General features: G+C 40.5%; 1 protein-coding gene across 2 annotated transcripts; it reads right to left on the minus strand.

Moving 5' to 3' along the window:
* Window positions 1-1,290: 1,290 nt before the first annotated feature.
* dgcr2 (DiGeorge syndrome critical region gene 2) lies at window positions 1,291-13,485 on the minus strand. 2 transcript variants are annotated; one of them, XM_026296777.1, is made up of 11 exons: window positions 12,956-13,485; window positions 7,766-7,798; window positions 7,002-7,124; window positions 5,207-5,293; window positions 4,877-5,087; window positions 4,489-4,565; window positions 4,202-4,384; window positions 3,908-4,111; window positions 3,558-3,710; window positions 3,125-3,361; window positions 1,291-3,035 (listed from the first exon to the last, which is right to left on the minus strand). In XM_026296777.1, the coding sequence occupies exons 1-11, from the start codon at window positions 13,035-13,037 to the stop codon at window positions 2,806-2,808; spliced, it is 1,620 nt and encodes a 539-aa protein (XP_026152562.1). In that variant the 5' UTR covers window positions 13,038-13,485; the 3' UTR covers window positions 1,291-2,805. The 2 variants fall into 2 exon arrangements, with proteins under 2 accessions (XP_026152562.1, XP_026152563.1); XM_026296778.1 differs by lacking the exon at window positions 7,766-7,798 and having other exon boundaries at window positions 12,956-13,484.
* Between the last annotated feature and the right edge of the window lie 785 nt (window positions 13,486-14,270).

Consider the following 14,270-nt stretch of genomic DNA (forward strand, 5'->3'; position numbering starts at 1 on the left):
CAAAAATGTGGAAAGATGAAATTCAATTTGTAAAATAAATGAAGGTCCTTGATGATGACAGTATATCTTCCTTTATTTGGCCTTTTCTTGGTTTGATCCATTGAGTACCTGGATCTCTTGTTAAAAATTTATGATTTCACCCTACAGTAAAAAAAAGCAAAACAAAAAAAAAAAAAAAAAAACTTTCCATAAATTTAAATCACAAACATGAAATTTTGATAATCCTGCCAGCCAAGACGAAACAAAAACTGGTATCTTTTATTTCCAGACAGTAGCACGCCTTTGCTGTTGTTACACTTCTCCAGTCATAAATTCAATCATGTTGACTTGCACTGCTCAGTGTTAAGTGTAATGTCTCTCCCATCCAGGAATAGATTGTGATTCTGTCACTACTTGTCCGGTGTTAACAAAGCCTCTTTTCTTCAGCAACAATGTATCACCATCTCTGCCCTGCCTGCCGCCTTATGAGTCACTGTGATTCGCACTATATCCGCTTTCTTTAAATAATTTGAATCTTTTGGCTGCTGTGGATTAGACTGTTGGGGGTTTTCCCAGCATCCCACCTTAATCCTCTGACATTTGGTTCCTGCAGATGGAGGAATTTCCTCAAGTCTCACAGATCAGCTAAAATGTCATGATTGGGGTTTAACATAAAAACTACGTGTTCGCACCCACTGACGCAAATTGTCCTTCATGGTGCAATTTATTTGGCATTTGATTAGATGTACATCTATCTCAGAAAAACACAAGCTCTTCCTGCAAATGAAGCATTTTGCAAAATTGAAAGGCTATGAAATAAAAGACTGTAGTGTAGCTTTTGTTGCGTAGTACATAAAACAATTCAAATCCAATACAATTAGTTCTCACACCACCATAGCCTAGTACAGAAACTTCAGTGTAAATGCAGCTGTTCGGGTCACGGGGCAGGTTTCTGATGGATACAGAGATATTAAACTATATGCAGGAGTCTTTGAACCTACTGTACAGAACACTGTTTAACTAAAAATACTTCCAAAAGAAAGAAAAAAAATCTCAACATGCCAGAAGATAAAAACATGCACTGCAGGCCCAAAAAAAAAAAAAAAAAAAATCTTGGAGGGGGAAAAAAAAAAAAAAAAAAAAAACAACAAACAAACCAGGACACCATCTCCTTTACACAAGCACATTACTTTAACATTACAGTTTATGAGATTTCATAAATAATCCACCTTGGATTGTCAATATGCCCAAAAAAGACGGGGAAATAAGCTTTGCACAAAAAAAAAAAAACATTTTTTTTTTTTTTTTTTACATATAGTACATTCAGACATGAAATACACAACCATGTCATTCAGACACACTTTCTGCATTTCGAGGCAAATCAAAAACATGGTGATGATGGTGGTAATGGGTCCGCTCTGACTCTTCCTGTCTGAGTGAATCTAACGATTGTCAACACTGCAGGGGTCTAACTTGTTCCAAATATACACTTTAATTATATGTTTTATTTTACTGTGATCCTGCTGAGCACTCAACGCTAACAGACCCATCAACACCAACAATTAAACAGAAAAGCCTCGCAGCTACAATCGGTGACATCATCTTCGTTAGTGGCTGAAAACAACCTTGTTACCCAAGACAACGGTCACATTGCATGAAGAATCACACATACAAACAGATCAGAAGAAAGGATCAGCATCTAAATGTGGCCACTTTACTTAAAAAAAAACAAAAAAAAAAATCTGACTTAACCGAGGGATGAGTGTTCAAAACTGTGCTTTGAGTCATTAAACAAAGTTTAATTAGCAAATACGAAACTACTCTGCAAAGTAACAACGGGACTGTCTACATGATTAAATAATTTCATGATTAGATCTACTGCTTTAAATAACTTGCATTTTGTCAGATGTAATGAGGAGATACCATCACTGATCTTCACACACATACACACTTCAAGAGCTTCATCGCTTTCGCTCACTGATCAGGCTGTGGCATCCCACAATAAAACAATCAAGATTACAGCCTGCAGTGATAAATTATCTTCAAAAAAGAACATAAAACCAAACTCGGAAATTTATCAGTACCACAACATTCGTTGATACAAGCCTTGCACCAGCATTACCCATTAAAAATCCTATAGCAGGAAACTAAACTGTTGCTTCTTCACGATTAAACTACAAACATCTTTTGCTGCAAAAATGTGCTCTAAACCTGGAAGACGCATTCATGTATCAGACCAACAAAAGTGAGTGAGCAGTAGGGTTGTAGGAGCGAGTAGAAATCTGGGACATGCTGCAACAGAAAGATGAGAACTCAGGGCCAACAAGAATGTTATTGTAACCTGGAGACCGAGATCAATACAGATACGTTCGATGAACGATAGTATGATGTAAATGAAAAGACACGAAGAACAAAAGCTGGCTTCACTCAGTCTGTCAGTCACTATTTGCCTTGTGCTGGACATAGACACACAAGTATTACAAATTTGATGGGCACAGGCCTGAGGCGATATTTACATCAGGGCTTCTCGACCAACCAGGTTAACGCAAAGAATTTTCAAAACTTTTATCCGGCTAACAACTTAAGAAAAAGCGCAGCCTTTCAGTCCAAATGTGTTTTTCTTCTCTGTACAGTCTTGTCCTTAAAAAAAAAAAAAAAAAAACTGCACTCAGAAGTCCAACTGTACAGTCTTCAGAATGAGAGCATCCTCCCAACAATATAAAAGCTCAACATGCTCTACAAACAGTCTGCTGCATCATCTCCCAGTGCAGATCACACTCATAACCTTGCTCCACCAGTGGGTAATGTCCAGGTCTGTCCACAGTTCTATACCATGGTGCTGAGGGAGGCGCAGTCGGCAGGCATTGGACCGGGGCAGTGACCATCTGTTGGGGTGTCAGGCCCCACCAGGAGGGTGCTGCTGTCTATCGAGTCCTCCCTCTCCTGAGAGGATGGTGCCGAATCTGGCATAGAAACAGAAGCATTGGGAATATCGGCCTGGAGCCCTTCTCCCATGGTGTTTATCTGGCTTGGCACCATGGAAATCCCACTGTGTCCTGAAGGTAATGACAGAGAGACAAAATGAGGACTGGACTCCATTCTCAGAACAAGATGAGATGCATGGATAATAGGACTAAGGACCTACCGAGGTCAACATAGAGGAGGCTGTCTGGGTTGATGGAGGCCTCATATGGAGGAGGGGGGTCATCGGGGTGCTGGATGTCTGGGTATTTATAGGCGGCGTAGGGAGGAGGCGGCTCTTGGAAATGAAAAGCACCTCCCTCTCCATCATCAGAGAGATGCAAAGGAGTAAGGCCAGTGCCAAAAGCATCCGGGCCATAGTCAAAGCCTGGGACACGTCTCCCAAGGTTAAAGTGGTGCACTGAGGAAACAGACAGATACAGATCACTGCTACAATAAACTCAAAATATACAATATTAGCTACATCATTTGATTTAAAATCTCATTTACTGCAGTTAAATGAACATGGACCAATTATGACAAGAATGCCTTATTACACAACCTCATTATCAACCAGAGAGGGGTGTGTGTGAATATCCAACAAGTTTAATGCTCACAGTTTCCTCCAATCAGTGTTTCGATGCGTTCGCGTCTCCGCTGCCGCAGTCTGTGCACCATGAAGAGCAGCAGTGAGAGGATGAGGAAGGACGAGATACAGCTGACGATCAGTCTCATCCCGCTGGCCATTGAGTCAAACAGACTGTTTCCATCTTAGGGGGGAGGAGGAAAATTGACAAAAGTTGGATATCTCTTAAACTCTATAATAAATATCTTGTGGTTGACAAAGATCAAGTTCTCTGCACCAACTACCATAAACCAGTGACTAAAAGTTCTTAAACTCTCACTGTATTGATGGAAAATCATTCCAGTGAACTGAAATACCCTTCATTCAGTGAGGCAGCAGTACCTGGGTCCAGGCAGGTGAACTTGCAGCACTCTTTGGGATCCTTGCGGAAGTGCTGGCATCCCTGAGGTCGCTCACACAGTGCGGCCACACACATCTCAGGCTCGCCGTCATGACAGGTGCAGCTCAGACATGGGTCGTCCCCCTTAGGGGTGAAGTAGTAGCCCTCGTTCACAACATTGTCTTTTATATCCACACATGTTTGCCCTGTGGGGAAAATGTAACGTCAAGAGATAAAGAAAATAGTTAAAACTGCTATCTGACAAATCTGGAGGAAAGTGCAGAGTGAGCACTTACTCCTCTTGCACAGAAATGGAAACTTCTTGTAGCAGTTCTCAGCGTGCCAGCTGTGCAGGCCTCGTTCATTCATGGTTTTGATCTGAAACCGCTGCAACTGGGCACAGAAGACGTTGTCCTGTGTGGGAGATGCCTCTCCAAAATTGGTCAGACCTTCAGGTGGCAGAAACACCTGCATGGACCCTGTTGTGAGAAAGACAAACATTTTATGTGTTACAACAATAAATTAGAGAAGGAATAAGCTTTTATTTATTTTAAATAAGCAAAGAGAACCTAATCTTTAATACCTTTGTATGCTACCTCCCAGCGGCCCTCTAGGGAGTGGTTCTGATTAGTGATCACATATTGGTAGCCCACCCAAAACCTTGAAAACGAATACATGTAAAATAAGTCACATTTATAGCATCAAATGGACTATTTATGCACAGGCCAATATTAACTTCCATCATTTGCCACTAGATGGCCTACAGATAATGATAGAGCATTATGAGTCCTGCTCCGATGCTAGAATATGCTGATATAAACTGAAGAAGTTGGAGAGTTCCCTCTTCAGTAGCTGGATGGAAGCAGGACAGGAGAAATTTCAACCACTCATGTCCAGCCACATATTTACTGTGACAACTGTGACCAAATGAAGAGGAAAAGAACAAACAAATTTCATCAGTAAAAACTCACTTGCACTGGTCTCTGTGCTCACACACTTTGTCATCAAAGTCCACCTCAATCTTCAGTATAAACTGCAGCTCCTCATTGGTCACAAACGTAGCCAATGAGCCGTTGACTTTCTGACAAGTATCCACAGCCTGCCAGTAGTTCTCGTTCCTCTGGTACACTTTGTAGCAGCTGGCTGTCTTCTCGTAGTGATGCCAGCCACTGGGGCATTTCTCTGTAGATGGAGTACAGACCTTAGCACTGTGGCTGATAAAGGCTGGGCAGACTATCATAACAAATTAACAAAACCACACAATCAATTAAAATACGGGAAGAGCAAAGTGGGAAACTTACTGTTGAAGCGCACTGGCTGAGCCACTCCAATGACATCTTCTACCTGGTCATAGCCCTTGCCAAAATGAAACCTTTCCTCTTTAATAGCTGCAAAACAATGACTCCAGGTAAGTAACTGTGGGAACATGTTATTTGTAAACCTAGGGGTTTTTAGTGCACATATTGGTTTATGGTGTGCATCTGTTTAAGGCCTTGAGATGCAGTGAACCACTGTTAAGACTGCTCCTGGCTTCACAAGCAAAATAAACCTTGTTTTAGTCTGATAACTCTGCACCAGCTCCGCCCAGTGATTTATGTTGCTGCAAAACTCAAGTGTTCACACAGAAATTCTAGGTGCCTTTAAACAAAATGTCTCCCTATGTTGAGGTTCATTATTTATTACAGAAATATCATGAATTACATGATACATTACATTACATGAACATCAACTTTGTGTCCTAAATATCTGTACCTAAAGAATGCACAAGGAAGTAAATACAGATTTGAGGAAGATAAAAGCAGAACCAAAGCTTTGCAGAGTGTGCAGACTGTATCATTTTGTAAATATATTAAGAGGTTTCCAGTTTGTTAAAATCTGGTTCAGGGGGAAAAACACAGCATTGTTTACACCCAGCACAATCTAAACTTATTTTTAAGGAGACTTAAATTATGTTAAGATGAATCTCTTCCTAATATTTTACTCATGTATTATACCAATTGTTAGAAAGCAGCTCAGTTAGCAGTGCCAACAGACAGTTTAGTTGAGCTGTTAACTAGTTTTAGAACAGGAAGAAAAGCTGTTTTTAAAAAGGGGAAGGACTGGAATGAGAATATTTTTTTCCATCAAACACAAATAGGAGCACAACTGGGCTGATAATATATCTCCGGTACTGAATGAAGAATGTCTATGATACATTCAGAGGAGATGTCACAGAAAACACAAGGCCACTGAACTATAATAAACCTACTGTTCCTCTGTTACACTTAATTCAGTGAAATTATAGCCATGAACTGAACAACATATTACACAGAAATATCTGAAAACTAGTCAGGAAATAGTCAGGAAACCTAAGTCTGAACATACAAAATGCACTGCTTATGAATTTCTGGTAAAACAAGAGGATGTTTCTGCTTAAGTGCTGTTGGTAAACCTTTATTAAATAACCCCTACCTTTTTTGCCTGTTCTATTATTGGCATTACTTCAAAGAATGAATACAATCCAGTGTAAAACCTCCATCAGTATACAGTATCATTGGCAGGGACACAGCATTAATTCAAAGCATGCACAACTACTGCTATATGGAGGTCATATGCTAGACCCAATCCTTTCAATAATTCCTATTATGTGGTCAGAGATCTGGGGATAAGGTCTCTCAGGATTTAAGAGGGAGAAAACAATGGGATTTCAGTCAAAGGCTTAGCACTGCAACATAAATCTATGTGTTGAGGAGATCAACAAACACTAAGCAAAAACCAACACATGTGCATCCAATCACAATCACAGTGTCTTTGTTTTATTGTGCTACACATACACTAAGAGATATTGACTACTGTGGGTTATAGTTCAGTGGGGGATGCATTTGCACTTGTAGTGGCTTTCTGTTCATTTCTGGTAAACATGCATCTCTGAACATCTCTGAATACGGCTTGATTAGATACCAGTGTGTCCCTAAGGCTCTCAGGGTGCATCTACGTCTGTCCAATCATCTTAGTGTGAAAAGGTCCTGGTTGTTGCTATTCTTTCCAGAAATCAATCATACTATGGGTGTTGGGTAACAGAGTAGGTGTAACAGGGCTCAAGTGAGCTATACTCACGTGGACAGTCCATCTCGTCACTCTTGTCTTCACATGCTGTCCAGCCGTCACACTGCCAGGACATTGGGATACACTGCATCTTCCCACTGCGGCAGGCAAACTGCCCAGGACTGCAGCGCTGCTCTGAAATACAACAAGAGGGTTCATGTGGTGAAACAGGCATATTTAAAAAAAACAACAAAAAAAAAAAAAACGAGAGAACCATCTTAAATCCGAGTCTGACAGAGAGGCACATGAGCTTTTATAGAAGCTGATAAAATAAGGACTTAGAGGGTGATGGGGTGAAAACCTGTGATATGTCATAGTCAGACAATGTTCTTCCTGATAGTGACAGGGTGCAAATTGATGAAATAGCAGTCAGTTTAGACCACCACTACCACAGCACCTGGTAGTGGAATTCAACTAGCAGCTACTGGATGCTTCCTGACAGTCAGCTCACTCACCAATTCAGCAAAGACGGCAAAAAAGAAAAAAAAAAAAAAAGGAACCTAGAGACCCTGTTAAAAAAGAAAATCCACAGTATTTGGTAACCGAAATACTTTGCCAGTCGAGTTTGATCTTAAAACCACACAACTTCCAACAAAAAAAATACCTCTAAGTGCAAGATGTGCAAACAAAACAAACTCCAGGCTTTGACATTTTTGAGGGGATACTTCTCATTTCCACCTGAGAAACCTGAAGAACAAATAAAGCTTCAAAATGAAAGAGCTGCTAGTATAGTCTAACAAACAGCCTCTACACTAGGAGATATACTGCTTGCTTACCTGACAATAATCTTGCCCGAGCTAGCCGCGGACCTGAAACAAATAGAAACAGTAGAGTGACTATCCTTTATGTCAATGCATTGGCTTTTGCACTGCTGAAAACAATATTCTCTATAATTGAACCTATCATGCCATCTATAAGAAAACTGAGGCCAATTAGTTTTGCTGTCAATGATTCTCTGAGTTATGTGGCAGTGGGCATGTTACACCATCTGCTCTTAGATACAGATGGTTATGCATACCTACAATGAAGCTGGACCACCCACTCACCTAGTGAATACTGCTGAACTATTTTTACTTAAGAAAAAAAAAAGAAGCTCTGAGCTATTTCAAGACTGACAGTTGTTTCATGTGTGAACCAACCACCTTAGCTGACCTGGAGGAGACCTCCAGCTTTAATGACCTACGCAGTGTAAGACCACAACCTACAAGGATTACAACTAGTCTATTTATACTAGAGACTGGTCCACAAAGTAATGCATTGCAAAGAGTGCATTATCATTGATCCCTCTGAGCCTGAATGTTGTGTCAGGTTAGATGAATAATATTACACATGCATCAGAGGAGATGTGAGATATGTTAATAATTTCAGAATAGACCAGGTTAACAAATGATGATGGCTTTCAAAGATGATATGCCAAACGAACAAATGCTATGACATTCAAGGATCGTTTAAATAGCTTTTCTTTTCTTTTACTGCTTATTTAAAATGTGGCTAACTCCTGTTAAGACTTATCTACATGTGTTTAGTAGTAAAAATTACACAGCTCGTGCACTCAGATGCACCTGTGCGCCGGCTAAATAAAGACTTGCTCTTTGCATATATCAGTATCCACGCTTTCTGTGTTTTTCTGATAACTGCTGCTGCTGGAAATGTACTCAGATATCACAAGCCAACTGCTTCATGTTATCGGATATTCTAAATTGAAGGCACAACTCGGGCATCTCAGATTACAACCGCCTCTATCTGTAATAGCTTCAAGTTGAAGTACACGTCCCTGGGCATTATCTGAACATCCTTGAGATGTGGGATGTAGTATCTGAAACAGCCCTTCTTCCGCTCCCTGTTTGGTGGGGATTCAATCGGAGAGAGATTTCACTGCACACATTTAATAATGTTTTGTTTGTGTTTTGAGACAGGTCCCTAATGGCACATAAGTAACCACAAGTTCAAAATGGTGTTGGAGGTGTTGCACATGCTGCACACAGACTATCCTAGCAAACATTACACATCTGTATATACTGCAATACTTTTGCCTGGAAATCACTGCGTTAATGTTTCACAAAAAGAACAGTTCCGCATTTCTGTGATAGATTGAGGTTAATGAGGAGCAAAAATGATAAGATCATCTCTTACTGAGGCTAGTTTTCATACAAACCTTGGATTTTCTGATGTCCTAATGTACAACTGAGTGAACACTTGCTACCTTGAGAAAAGTGAGCTTCTGCATCTCTTACGTAACCAACAGCAAAACACAATAAAGACTAAAAACTGCCCCATCTCAGTTTTATAAAAGTATAATGACACATAGCATTGGCCTTGTACATCAGGTCTGATGATTCACTTCAACAGCAGGGTTCAGTATTAAAAACGGTGAGTGGGTACAGGCTTTCATTTATTTTCCTTTGTACCACCTCATTTTTAAAACAGCTCTGTTCTGTGTGGATAAAAGCACTGCAGGTCAAATCCCTTTAAAACTGAGCGCTTTGGCTTGCTAATCATTAGGGGTTCCAAATCCTTTAGAAATGTAATTTTCACTATATTAAACTGCATTTCAACCACTTAATATTCAAATATTGCTATTGCACTGAAAGTCACAGTTGTTTCAGGTCTTATTAGTAGTATAGAAATACTAAAAAATGGTGAACAGAGGCTGATTTTAAAATGAAGAGCTGTCCCACTCAGGCTTACAGTATGAGGATAAGTTGACAGATTTACATCATGAATCAAAGATGTAATGTGTTGCAGGGGAAATGAGGATGATCTTTATTGACCCATTTTCCTTTGCAAATGCACTTTAAGCTGCTCAACAAGACAGCACATCAGCTAGAACAAGATCGTGCAAAACACTTGAGATCTGAAAGTTAAAAAGTCCTGTCTGGAGACAGAAATCGGTTCAGAGCCATCTCACAGACTCCTGTAGAAGGAAATAAGTAATCTCTGGTCTTGTAATGCCTAATTGCTGACAACAGGACAAGAAAGCTGGCAAACCACTTCTCATAAAGGACTCAACAGAATAAGGCAGAACACCATTGTGTTACCAAATGTTTTGTTATTTTTGTCATCAAAAACAAAATACTTAACACATACTGATCACTTCCATCAGATATATCAGTTGCATGTAGTAAAATAAATTAAGTGTGCTTCGCTGAGCCAAGGAGCACTTTTTTAACTGCTTTAAATCTGACAGCAAATGATCAGCAGCCAGCTGCTTACTGCCCTGTCCTCTGCAAAATTACTGCCCCCACTTGGCAGCTATTACAAGAACCAATGAACCTTCTGACTTTATACAGAAATCAAACATAAATGTCAAAGTCTGAAAACTATGAATGTGCACGATGATAATGAGATACAAAAACCCACTAATTCACCCCACAGATCTCTGAGAAACCATGATCTAGACTGGTATCACCTCACTTCTTGTCATATCAAGAATGTGCTTCCATAAGTGATTTTTCAATTAGTTACTTAAATTGTCTTTAAAAATATAAACTTAAAGACATCACTAAGAATATGTAGCTGTATTAAAGGTCTTCTTTGTGTGGGTCATTGCAAGTTAACGGTCAGCTGCAACTATAGTCTCATGAGCAACAAGGTGAACAAAACATCTGACTGGTTGCTGATGGATGACGCCTGCCAAAGTGAAGCTGCAGCCAACTTTTCAGTGCAGAACAAAGTGATAAAGAAGCCGCCAGTGTACACACACTACACCACAGACAAAGACCAAAGTTCAGCTGACGATTGTTTGAACAAAAGGGAAGATTTCTGTCTTTAGAACTGTTGGGGATGTTTCCAGTATAGGATCCCAGCCAGGCTCTGCCAACTTTGCGTGGTTCGATGGTTAATTTTCTCAAATATGTTTGCTATTGTTAATGGTGTTGAGCCTCTTCACATTTATTTAGAACCCTCACTGAAGCTCTTTAGACTAACCCAGGCTGGGAGAGTGGCCGGCGCATCTACAGTTTAAGGTTAACAATTCATGTGATCTGTATCATGGGAGTAAACTGAAGCCAACCACCAAAACACTAACCTGTCATGTGTATATGATCATAACCATTTTTGTTTTGTTCCATTGTGCAAGTTATGAACCTTACATGCCTGAGTCACATTATTTGCATGTTAACCTGACTTGTTCATTAAAGCGATTCTCATCCTTTTTTTGAATTAAAAACACCTCCAGCATTTCTCATTCTGGAGAGTGCGTATACCCAAACTACACTAGAAAATGTTGACATTTTAATGTCTGACTCACTGGCAAGAACTCAGACTTGATTGTGTAAGACTGAAGGCTTTTTACCAGTCTTTAAAACGAAGAGAAATGTGACAATTATGATCATCATCAAGCAAAAAGTCTTTAAAGAGAGGCACCTCACGAAAATCAGGTAAATCAAGTGTATGCAGGTGATGCAATGCCAACTATATGACTAGACCTGACCTTTATGATGCATGTACTTGTCCTAAACTGTCAGACACTGGCTCCAGCCTACCTGTATGACAGAAGTGTTTCATGCTCACAATGGCTCAAACATTCTTGTTGAATTATATTCCAACACACCCCATCTGACAAAGCCTGTGCAAGAAAACAGGTAGTGGTAGACCCTGCAAGAGCTCTGGTATGAAGGCCACAGCATCACAGCAGTGGTTCAACAACATACGCTCAGACAAATAGTGAAGCCCACGCAACACAAGCTTCAGAAATATTTGACAAGACTGAAATGTGAAAGACATAACTTTCTCTTTTACAAAAACTAAGGCGGTGCTCCTTCCTAAATGTTAGAACAAACAATGACCTTACCTTTGAGACGACAGGTAATTACAGCTGATTAGACATAATTGAGTGCAAATTAACCATAAAGAGCCTATGAACATGAACTTAATATCTGTCCACGAAACAAACCTCTACTGAAGTAAACGTGCCTGCTGAGTTGTGTATAACCCGTTTTGTGCAGAATAAGGTTAATAGGTTAGTAAATTTATCCATGAGCTGAACAGTTGCTCAAAGCCACACAATCATCAAGATCACAAGACCAGGCCTGAAGGACACCAACAAGACATGTGTCTTTCTGCTCTGTGCAGAACAGTCTATGCAAGTGTTTGCATTTAAAGCTAAACAACAGAGAAATGACCTCAAATTATTTGTCTCTGTTACATAATCCATTGGCAGTTTGGGACAAACATGTCTACATTGCAAAGTAGTAGTGAATGTGCCTATATTGGACATGGTTAGACGATCTGAAGGGTTAGGGTTAGGTACGTCATGCATTGTGTCTTCAGTATGTGTTGGACCTGTGACTTACAGTTTTTATACTGGGTTACAAAAAGTACATTTCAGTCTTAGAAAACACATAAATATAACACAAACATCTTCAGAGCGGTGTCGTGACAGGTGCATGACTTTGTAGTTTTCCATCTGTGTAGTTTATGTGATGTGTTTAAGTGTAGATAAAGGTTTGCTGGTGTAGGAGCATGAATCTCTAAGGGGCCAACAACTATGGGATGTAAGCGAAGGTACACGCACCTCCACTGCTTTTAAACCTTTTTATTTAGACCACTTGTGACACGCACCTTTTTAAATCAGGCTACGAAAGTCTAGACACCACTATTTCCCAAACAAATTAAGCTAAATAGCAAAAGTAGCTAATTGTTAAACAAAAGCAGCGTTTTTGTGTTTGGAAAAAAAAAACCTTTAACAGGTTTGGTTGATATTAATCTGGCTGCGTGTTTCGTTAAATTATTAATGGTAGTTTTACTTTTTTATTTACTGCTCTCGGAGCCGGGAGCTAATCGGTCCTCCACACTGCCCAACAGAGCCACGACGGCCGTTTAAAAAACCACCGGAGTCCGTGGTTTGGAGCAGGCCTCTCCGCCTGACCCCCCGCTTCCTGCCACGGCTCTAATCTCTGTTTCCTCCGCTCCTACACCGAGCCTACCGGGAGGTTAACAAATAAAAACAGTCTGGATTTATTTACCTGTCCGTGGCGGGTCCGTTACCGTGAGGACGAAGAGAAGAGAGAAGAGGACGAAACTGCTGCTGTCAGCCTTTGGCAACATTTATCCTCCATTCATAGTAACTCCTCTATCCAGAAATGTGTCAAATATACCGAGGATCTCGTCTTAGCAATTACAGCGATAAACGAAAAACACAAGTTACGTCCATTTCAGAGCGACAGCTGAAGACAAAACCAGCCTGTGTGAAGCATATTGGCGGCGCACAGCGACTCAGAGCTCCGTGTCCGAGCGGCTAACGTTAGCTGACTCCGCCGTTAACGTCGCTCGTCCTCTCCCGCTGCTCGGTCCAAGATGGCTGCGGCCTCCCATCACAACAATCCCAAACATGCAGCGCACAGGCCGTGAGCCGGAGCAGCCGCCGGGGCGGAGTTCACTCTAGAGTTTATACCCGGTGTGGCCACACGGTCACCAGCGTGCGTTGTGTGTGGTCCAGTCCAGGTCATTGAAAACAACCCGAAATATTATCGCTGGTCGAGGCAGACGGAGGGGATCGACACGCGCACACACACACACACACGTGGACTGTGAGTTTCGATGTCGCCTGATAACACCCACATATTGTACTAATGGAAATATAATTAGACGTAACGTCATTAACTCCAAGGTAAACCACTTGATCAAAACCTAATTAGTAAAAAAAAAAACATACATATGCAGTTCTACCCAGAATGATTGTCTGAGTTGTTTGACCCATGGGTCAAAAGTTGCATAAATCCAAAATATGTAGACTACTGAAGTCTACTCCACTCATATTTGAAGCCCACCAATTCAAAATCAGAGGTGTGGAGTATGTAGGTAAATACAGCAGCAAATCTCTGGTAAACATCTTAATGGTGTTTTATATGAGCGATGACACCTATAGTCACCCACACCATTTACCAGCTAAAGATAAGAAACCTTTATTTGTCCCACAATGGAGAAAATTGCATTGTTGCAACAGCAAAGTACAAGGACACAGCAGAGAGCCAGAAGCAGCAAAGACATGAGATAAATAAGAAACTAAAAATATAAAAAAATTCTAAGTGGAATAAAACTATAAAGTATAGTGTAAGTGTGTACAGCATATGGACATCAATGGATAAATAAATACCAGGTGAAGTGACTACAGTATATTGCACTGATGTGATTTACCTTATACTACAGTATTGTACATGATTACATGAGATGGATGACAAATGTACAGTTAGTAGTGATCATTGTAGAGTCTGAGAGCAGCAGGAAGGAAAGACCTGTGGAATCTCTCCTTCACACTGCGAGGGTGGATCAGTCTGTCAC

Source organism: Mastacembelus armatus, chromosome 12, assembly GCF_900324485.2.
Source record: "Mastacembelus armatus chromosome 12, fMasArm1.2, whole genome shotgun sequence".
Lineage (NCBI taxonomy): Eukaryota > Metazoa > Chordata > Actinopteri > Synbranchiformes > Mastacembelidae > Mastacembelus > Mastacembelus armatus.